Source organism: Vespula pensylvanica, chromosome 9 (assembly GCF_014466175.1).
Source record: "Vespula pensylvanica isolate Volc-1 chromosome 9, ASM1446617v1, whole genome shotgun sequence".
Lineage (NCBI taxonomy): Eukaryota > Metazoa > Arthropoda > Insecta > Hymenoptera > Vespidae > Vespula > Vespula pensylvanica.
Genome location: NC_057693.1, coordinates 6,824,187 through 6,833,484, shown reverse-complemented (window position 1 = coordinate 6,833,484; position 9,298 = coordinate 6,824,187). Strand labels below are relative to the sequence as shown.

Sequence of the window (9,298 nt, the reverse complement as noted above, 5' to 3'; positions counted from 1 at the left end):
TTTGACGAGAAGGACGTCACTTTCGACGGAGAGTAAAAAAGAAATTATAAAATAGAAAGAAGAGAAGGAGGAAGAGAAGAAGAAGAAGAAGAAGAAGAAGAAGAAGAAGAAGAAGATGATGAAAAAGAAATAAAAACTGAATATTCGAGTTTTTTCCTCTTCTATCTCACCCCATTTCCTTCCTCTCTCAGTCCCATCGATCCGCGCCATATTTGTTTTTCACGTCGCCGAAGTAGATTTTTGCAAAGCAAAAATTAAAAAAAAAAAAAATAAAGAAAAAAAAAGGAAGAAAAGAAAAAATAGGAAAAAAGAAAAAAAAAAAAAGAAAAAAGAAGAAGAAGAGGAAACAAGAAACAAAAAATACAACAGTCTATAAATCGACACCTTATTCACAAATTCTACTACGAAATTATTTTTTGACGATCAATCGTGTACGCGCTGTATGTTCTTTTATCTATCTATCTGTTTCCCTCTCTCTCTCTCTCTCTCTCTCTCTCTCTCTCTCTATCTATCTATCTATCTATCTATCTAACTATGTATCAATATATCTCTGAATCATGTATTTTGTGTGAGAAAAATTCTCTTCTCGCGACGTCGTCCTCAATATCCGGAAAATGATTTTATTTCCTTTTTCTTTCTCACCCATCCCTCTTCCTATCCCTCCCCTACCCCCCTTCCCTCTCTGCTTCCCTTTTCCTTTATCGTCTTTCTCTCTCCCACCCGTCACCATTCTCCATCGCGTCTTCTTCCAGCTCTTTCTTTCTTCTCTATTCTTTCATGTAGATCTTGAATGGGTTCTCCAGGAAGCAGACACTCGCGATACCCTCGTCAAAATTGTATGAGGACAATTGCTTTTGCAAAGCCAGCCAAGCGAAGTTCATCTCCATCGCGCAAGCACACTCCATACTGAAGCGCGGTACTAAAACGTGATGAAGAAGAAAGATTTAGTTACTTCTTAAGTTGACTTATTCTATGACGTATATTATATGTGTGTGTGTGTGTGTGTGTGTATGTATGTATGTATATGTTTATTAGAAGAAGTTGTCCTAAATTAAAATGAAAAAAAGAAAAAAAAAAAAGAAAGAAAGGACAAGAATTGTAATTTGTATGTATCGGCTATGTTATGTTTGATTTAAATGATCTATATATGTATATGAAAAATCTGTGTATCTATGTAATTATATTATATTGTATAGATCGATGAGATATATATGTGTCTAAATTAAAATTAAAAAGAGAAAAAAAGAAAGAGAGGAAAAGAATTGTAATTTGTATGTATCGACTATGTTATGTTCGATCTAAATGATCTATATGTATTATAAAAAATAATATATATAATTATATTGTATTATATACATGTATATCTATATATATGTGTGTGTATACTGACCAGACGGATCGTCGTTATCCGTATGTCATAATCTCATATTAGCCGGACACCCGTGGTTCATCCTATATTCGACATAGAGCATGCCGGTATTGTGCCAATAATAAAGTGCTAACACGACCAGCGCGTGCCACCATTGATGGGACGAACCAACGTAATCGACCCAGCCTTAAAGATCAAAAGAAAAGAAGAAAAGAGAAAAACGAATTACAAAAAGAAAATAGAAATAAAATAAAAAGATAAGTAAGAGAAGAATGAAAGGATAATTAGAAAAAAGAAAAGGAAAAGAAAATACAATTATTATTCTTATTCAAAAAGAACGAATGAATTCGATTAAATACAATTATTCGTAGAAAGAGAGAGAGAGACAGAGACAGAGATAGAGACAGAGACAAAGAAAGAGAGAAAGAGAGAGAGAGAGAGAGAGAGAGAGAGAGAGATTGATCAACGAGCCATATCTAGAAAGATTTCTCTTTTAGGATGATGAAAAGAGAAAATTAAAAAAAGAAAAAGAAAAAGAAAATTCATACATTAGAAAGTTGGTTGATTGTTTGAACCGTGAAAGAAAAAGAAGAAGAAGAGGAAAAGAAGGGAAAAAATGTAGAAAAAAGATAAATAGATATATTGTAAAATATTTTACCAGGTAAAAAACGTTCAGGTATCTTTGTCAAATATATAGCAAATGCTAGACCACTAATGGTGTACATCCCAAGTACCCTTGGTAGTAACAATCTAACGATCGGATTGTCCATACCACCCATTGCTATACTCCAATGCAGCGTTGGCAATACTCCATAAACTGCCCAAGCTACGAACACAATCAGCTTCACATTCCCGTTAACATTCAATTTCGGTATCTGTAGTATCATTGCGAAGAGAAATATAACTAGGACTGTCACCAAATAAAATTTTTGTAGATCCTGTAAAAATATATACGTATATATATATATATATAATTGTTAAATATACCCTCGTTTTTTTTTTTGCATTTAACAAAACGTCAATCCTACGATTAACTTCGCGAAAAAGTTAATTTGTTATTTCGATCATTCTCTCTTTTTTTTTTTTTTTTTAGAGATCTATGAACGAGAAGAAGCACGAGAGCTCGGATTATTTATTAAACGATGTGACAAATCGAAGATAGAAATAATTTAATTCCGATAAATTATCTGTATTAATTATACCGTAGATTCGTTGTCGTTCTACATACCTTGTGACACCAAAAGGCATAGTAAACGCCGGACATGTAAATCGATAGCAGGCTGAGTGCTATGCCGAAGAGATCGAAAGACAGAAAACACCAATAATCCTTCTCGCTTCGACAGGAGAATGTATGATAGACTGACGATAAGATCATGCATACCTAAGATAAAGAGAGAAAAAGAGACAAACGGAGATAAAGAAAAAGAAAGAAAGTAAAAAAAAAAAAAAAGAAAAAGAAAAAGAATGATAGAAGCAGATATTTTCGTTTAGTTAATTTAACGTTCATTTGATTGAAGTGAATAATTAATTTACCTGAAAACAGATCAATAATAGAGCTACTATCACTTTGTCACCGAATGGCGCGTGTATATTTAACAAGCAAAGATCGTATAAGGTCAAACCGAAGAACAACATCCATCCGAAGATGTGACTCCATATGTTGATCGTCTCGTTCGTCCACCAGAATATACTATGAAAAAAAAAAAAAAATATTGCAAAAAAATAGATTCGTCTGAATTCCATCAAATAAAGAGACCAAATGAAAGAAAATTTTTATTCATTACTATTCGATTTCTTTGTTCCCTTTTTTTTTCTATTAAAATTTTTTCTATTAAAATATATTAACATAAAATTGAACATTTAATGTTCGTTAAAAATATTATTGAAAAATTTTGTTTAATTGAGAATTAAGAAAAAAGTGAATCGTTTATCTTACTTTTTTTTTTTTCATTTTCTCTTGTCTTATTTTTCCGTAGGATTTGTTTCTTATCGGCGTCGAGCTTCTAAGGTCAATGGTCAAAGTTTCGCGATCGATTGACACATATCAAGGTTTCACGAGTGCGTTCATGCAAATGACATACTTCTAAGACTTCCTAGATACGTATGCATGTATGTATGTATGTATGTATGTATGTAAGTATAAAAATATATAGATACCTTTCCACACATAATTTTGTAGTTAAGTATCCCCGATATCCATGAAGTATATAAGGATTATGCTGAAGGTATTCGGGTGCATCTTTAAATGCTAACAATCGTCTCAATTTTCCTTCATTATTGTTCAATGATATGTCAGCCTTGATCGAAGAATCCGCCGGAACATGATCGCACTGTAAAAATATCGATTTAACAATTTTTTTGTTTTTTTTTTTTTATTATAGTTTCTTTTTTTCTCATTCGTGTTTTTCTTTTTCTCCCTTTCGAAAAATATTTTACACAGGTCTGACGTATTAAGATAGATATAATAATATGTATATATCGATATAAAAATAGAATAGGTTTTTCTATTTGTTTTATTAATTTATAACTTTACTGTATACCAATACATTATTTCGATTATTTTATTTCTCTATCTTTTATTTATTTCATTCTTTGTCTTTTATCTTCTAGAAAGAAAGAGATAACAAAATGATTTTACGATGGTTGCTTATAAAAAAAAAAAAAAGAGAGAGAGAGAGAGAGAGAGAGAAAAAGAAAAGAAAAATAGTGATTAATACGATTAATAATTTGCAACTGTCGACTTATTGAATTGTACTTTTCAATAAGTCGAACATATTTTCTTTCGTAAAGCAAGATTATATAATGTCAAGTATAGACAATATTTTTTATTTCTTATATAATAATACACATATTCTAGTATAATAAGGTAAACAAAAAAATGATAATTCAAAAAAATAATTCAAATGAGAAATTTGCAAATATACATTTATTCGCGATAAAAATATTTTATCATACTCCTCATTGAATCGTTGTATCGTATATTTCACGTGTGATTAAAAAATAAAATCATTGACGAATTATATAATATAATTTAATATGAAAATAATAAAATATGTAATTTTGAAAAATATCGATAAGAAAAATGATCGATCGTTCATGCGACGATATTAAATATATGTTATTATAAAAAAAAATTCGATGGATGACACTCAACGTGTAAAATCATAAAGGAAGTATAAGTAAAATTACTTATCAATTCTCTTTATTATATTTAATTATTTCTATAATTTTTTCTTTCGTCCCTTTCTTCTTTATTCCCATACTATTTATAGTTAACAATGGAGAGTTTTGCATCACGTAACATAAATACGTGTGTAATATTGTATTTGAATATATATGTATGTATGTATGTACATATATATCTATAAAATCATAGTTTATTAACATTACAACCATTGCAACTATTATATAAGAAGAAATGCGACTAGAAAAGGAAAAATAGAAATGAGAATTCTTAGAGGACGATCACTGACATATATCATAAGTCAACCATGCGATCACAATGCAGCAGACATACAGATACACACATATGTATATATTTCTTTTTTAATTTATTAATTTACTAAGTTTTTGAATTAACTAAAGTTCCAAATTTTTTATAATCAAAAAAAAAGAATTATATGATATGATATATACATGAAGCATAATATGTGATAAATATATATATAAATTAAATTATATATGTAGTATATATTAATTATATATAATGTTATATATATATATATATATGTGTGTGTGTTAAATTAAAAATTTATATATATATATATATATATATATATATATATATATTATATGATATATATAATAAACAATGAAAAGAATCGAGGCTTTGTTCGTCACGTTGGCATGAAATGAATATAATGTCTTTTTATATTATTATTATTATAACAGATGGGGGACGGAAATCAAGAAAGTTTTTTGTTGTGTAATTCCAATCGACCTCAGACATCATTAGCGTGCAAACGTCAGTCGCGCTTTAATGAATAATGACCAACGTAATTAAGTAAATGGTAAATACGAGTTTCGACATTTTTATTTTTTGATAATAGGTAAAAGTCTAATTATTTCTGAACAATAGTACTTTCTGTTCCTTTATATATATATATATATATATATATATATATATATATATATATAAAATATTAGATATATGGTATAGTAGATTATGATAACATTACGATATTATTTATTATAATAAAATATATACATAATCTATACTTTATAGAATAGCTCGAAAGTAAAAATTAACGAAACTTCATTTTCGCGAGTTTCCCTATTTTTATTTCATTCCTTTTTGTTTTTAAATTATGAAAAACAAATCAATGATAAAAATTCGAAACAAAATGCTATATTTATCTGCTTACGAACATATTTTATATGAGGTCAATTCGAAAAAGAGAAAAAAAAAAAAAGAAGCAGCAAAAGATAATAATTTCGCGAATAATAATTTTTACGTTCATTAATGTACAAATTTAATTCTTAAAGGATATAAAATAAATTTTTTTCAAATTATCTTAACACTTATACAATCACTATTATATATTTATATATGTATAGACTTGTTACTGGTGACGAGGTTGTCCTAGTAATCCCAAAAACTAATCAAGCGTCGATACTATTCCGATATAAAAAAAGAAGAAGAAGAAAAAAAATATCTGAAAACTTCTTTAACCGTAAGGATTCTTAGGACAAACTTAAGAAAATGAGGTTAATAAGAAAGGTGAATATATGATCGTGTCTATACGGATGTTTATATCGCGAGATAGGAAAGCGTCAAAGTAGGCCACAACGGGACCGGTCTATCATCAGAGTGTGTCAAGTTTATGCCAACGGGCTAGCAAGTAAATATATATGTGCATAGATAGACATATATATGTACACACATAGATATATATATAGAGACATAGCAAAGAATGTCGCCATTGCAGTAATTTTTTCGGTCATGATCGACTTAAACGTCTCTGAAAAATTTATTGATCCAATGACTGTAATAGATGTACCAATGCAGATGTTTTAACATAAACACACACACAATTCGTTATTGTCCAAAAGATAAATAAATAAAGTGAATCGTCAAACATGGAAAATTAAAGATTATAAAAGAATGTGACATTGAGAAACGGAGCGTATCGAGTATATCGTCATTTTGCATCTGAAGGCCTTTCGTGAAAGCTTAAGAATATTCTATGAAACCTCAATCGTTTTCATATTGACTTTGTGTAGAAATTAAAAATCAATGAATAAGAACGACGTATATGACATAAAAAGATGTTTGTTTAAAAAAAGAAAAATTATTTTTCCTTTCGTTCGGTTTCATTGGAATATCCGTTCTTGACAAATACGATGATGAATGTTGTTTTGAATTTAAATGAAAATGAACGATAAAACGATAAAAAAGTGAACAAAACGTAAATAAAATGATAAATATTGATTTCTTTCTGTTTCCTTCGAGTGAAATACGAATAATTCAAAATGGCTTTACATGGAAAGAGAACAAGTGAAGAAAAATAAAAACAATGGTATTAATTTTGTTTCATTTCTTTGTTTTGTTTTTAGATGATCTGAAAAAGCAAAGAAAGAGAAAAGAAAAGAAAAGGAGAGAAAAAGAAAGAAAATAAAAAATGAAATACAAACTGACCTTCCTGATCAGACCTTGAAGATGATCTTGTATCGTATCAACTTCATTATTATTGTGTGGCTTTTCTTTAGGCAATTCGTCCTCGATTGGGTCGCTCACCTTCTCCACACCTGCCAGTAATTTCATCATCGAGTTGGCCGATGTTTGTTTTCTTGTTCTTTCTTTTCTTTTATCTTTTTATTTTGTTTTCTGCATACACAATATATGATTACGAAATGAAATAATAAATATGAAGAAAAAAAGGAAAAAAAGTAATAAGAAGAAGACAGTAAAAGAAATAAAAAGATCAGAAATTTTGTAAGGCAAATAGTTTTTTATAATTTAAAACTAGTTTCAAAACCTGTTTCGATCGACTAGAAGGATTAATAGAATAAAAGTAAAACCAATGAACGATGAAGCAAAATAAATTTTCATATTGAAAGGATAAAATTATTGCTTTTTTTTCTACTTTCTTTTATCGTCAAATTTTTAACCCAATTTTTTATCATTCATAACTATTCAGAAAAAAAAAATACAATGTAAGAAGTGTTGGAAAATTGGTTAATAAATGAATATATTTTTAATATATAAAAAAATATTACTTAGTCATTTACTTAAATATTGAATACTAAATAATGTTTCAGTTATCCAAAATTTTACTTCTTTTTTAATGAAAAATATAAACTATTGAAAATTTCGTCATAACTTATTGGCCAATGCAATACATAATTAATCATTATTTATTGAGTCAGTATATTTAAATAAATGATCAATATTTATGATGACATATATAACCAATACATAATATAAATGATGCAATTTGGACGTGTAATCCTTACATCTAATTATTTATACTCAATCAAAATATTCATATATATTGACAATTAATTCATTTTATAAAATGCTTATCATTAATTAATTATAATACCGACCGAATAAATAAAAATTTTATAAGTTACAAAAAAGAAAGGAAAAGAGAGGAAAGAGAGAAAGAAGGAAAAAAAAAAGAAAAAAATAATGAAAAAAAAGAAAGAAAGAGGCCATCGCGAATATCCATTCGCATAGTGTCCTAGAATCTCTCTTTATGTTATTTTAATTATAATTATTCTTTCCTACCATCTTTCTTCCCGTTCGAACTTTTCTTTATTTTTCTGTAAGTGCGTTTGGAAAAAAAAAAGAAAGAAAAGAAAAAAAAGAAAAAAGAAAAGAGATCGTTGTACGTTCACTCTCTCCTCGAGAGATCTCATGACTTTAATCTATGAGAAAGTCGAAAGAGAAAGAGAGAGAGAAAGAGAAAGATAGAGGAATAAACTTAATCTCCTCTCTCTTTCTCTCTCTCTCTCTCTCTCTCCTATATAAGTGCAAATATTATGGCGTTTCTTTTTACGTTGTTACAAATAAATATCGAAAGCAATCGTTAAACAAAGCTTAAACTTGAACTATAACTTTCGTTTATATATATATATATATATATATATATATATATATATATAGCTATACATTTGATCGATAGATATATGTAAATAAGAGAAAAAGTTTAGTTATCTTATAGGAAGGTAAAAACGGTGAAAGTTATTAACTATCTCGTTCGTAATTTAATATAATTTCAAAACTAATTGCAAATGAATATAATTTCGAATATGCAACAATATAATTCGTAATTATAATCGTTATTATTATTATTATTATTATTATAGAGATAATTCATCAATAATCATAGTTCACATTAGTAATACATTGCATTTTGTATTAATAATAATAAGTTAAAGCGGATATGTACTTCCTTTTACGTGTAAAATGTTAATATTCATTGTTTTTTTTTTTTTGTATTCCTCTTTTTCTTTGTTTCCTATTGTTTTTCATTCTTCGGTATTTCACTTGATAATATAATACATATCGATGTGGAATATTATTTTGTAAAACGCAACTTCAAAGTTTATCATTTAAATCGATTGGAAAAAAACATTAAATGATTTTCTTTTTGCTTTCCAATATTAATAACAATTGGAGAAACAGAAAGAGAAAAGAAAAAGAAAGAAAGGAATGTAAGAAAGAAAAATAATAGAGAAAAATAAAATTATTAATATAGAAATATATAATTGGAACCACTATTTTATTTGTTGCAAATCCGTACTAGAGACATCCGCGTTATCAAAGACTATATCTAATATTGTAAAATCGTTTTAGTTAACTTTAATGATACACGAACTGAAGACTCAATAGATCCTTCTTTTTTTTAACAACTATATATGACTTTAACAACTATATAATGACGGTTGTTAGATCAGACACAATCACGTGATTTATTGAAA

General features: G+C 27.7%; 1 protein-coding gene across 2 annotated transcripts in view; it reads right to left on the bottom strand.

The window, feature by feature from the left end:
• Positions 1 to 529: 529 nt before the first annotated feature.
• LOC122631687 (progestin and adipoQ receptor family member 3) overlaps positions 530 to 9,298 on the bottom strand; it is a 9,578-nt gene continuing 809 nt past the window's right edge. For both annotated transcript variants that reach the window (XM_043817666.1, XM_043817667.1), the window contains exons 2-8: positions 7,008 to 7,196; positions 3,527 to 3,699; positions 2,903 to 3,059; positions 2,598 to 2,750; positions 2,028 to 2,307; positions 1,391 to 1,555; positions 530 to 919 (exon numbers count right to left, since the gene is read on the bottom strand). In XM_043817666.1, coding sequence (XP_043673601.1) covers positions 1,416 to 1,555; positions 2,028 to 2,307; positions 2,598 to 2,750; positions 2,903 to 3,059; positions 3,527 to 3,699; positions 7,008 to 7,136 — 1,032 coding nt within the window. In that variant the 5' untranslated portion in view covers positions 7,137 to 7,196 and the 3' untranslated portion in view covers positions 530 to 919; positions 1,391 to 1,415. The remainder of the gene's footprint in view (positions 920 to 1,390; positions 1,556 to 2,027; positions 2,308 to 2,597; positions 2,751 to 2,902; positions 3,060 to 3,526; positions 3,700 to 7,007; positions 7,197 to 9,298) is intronic.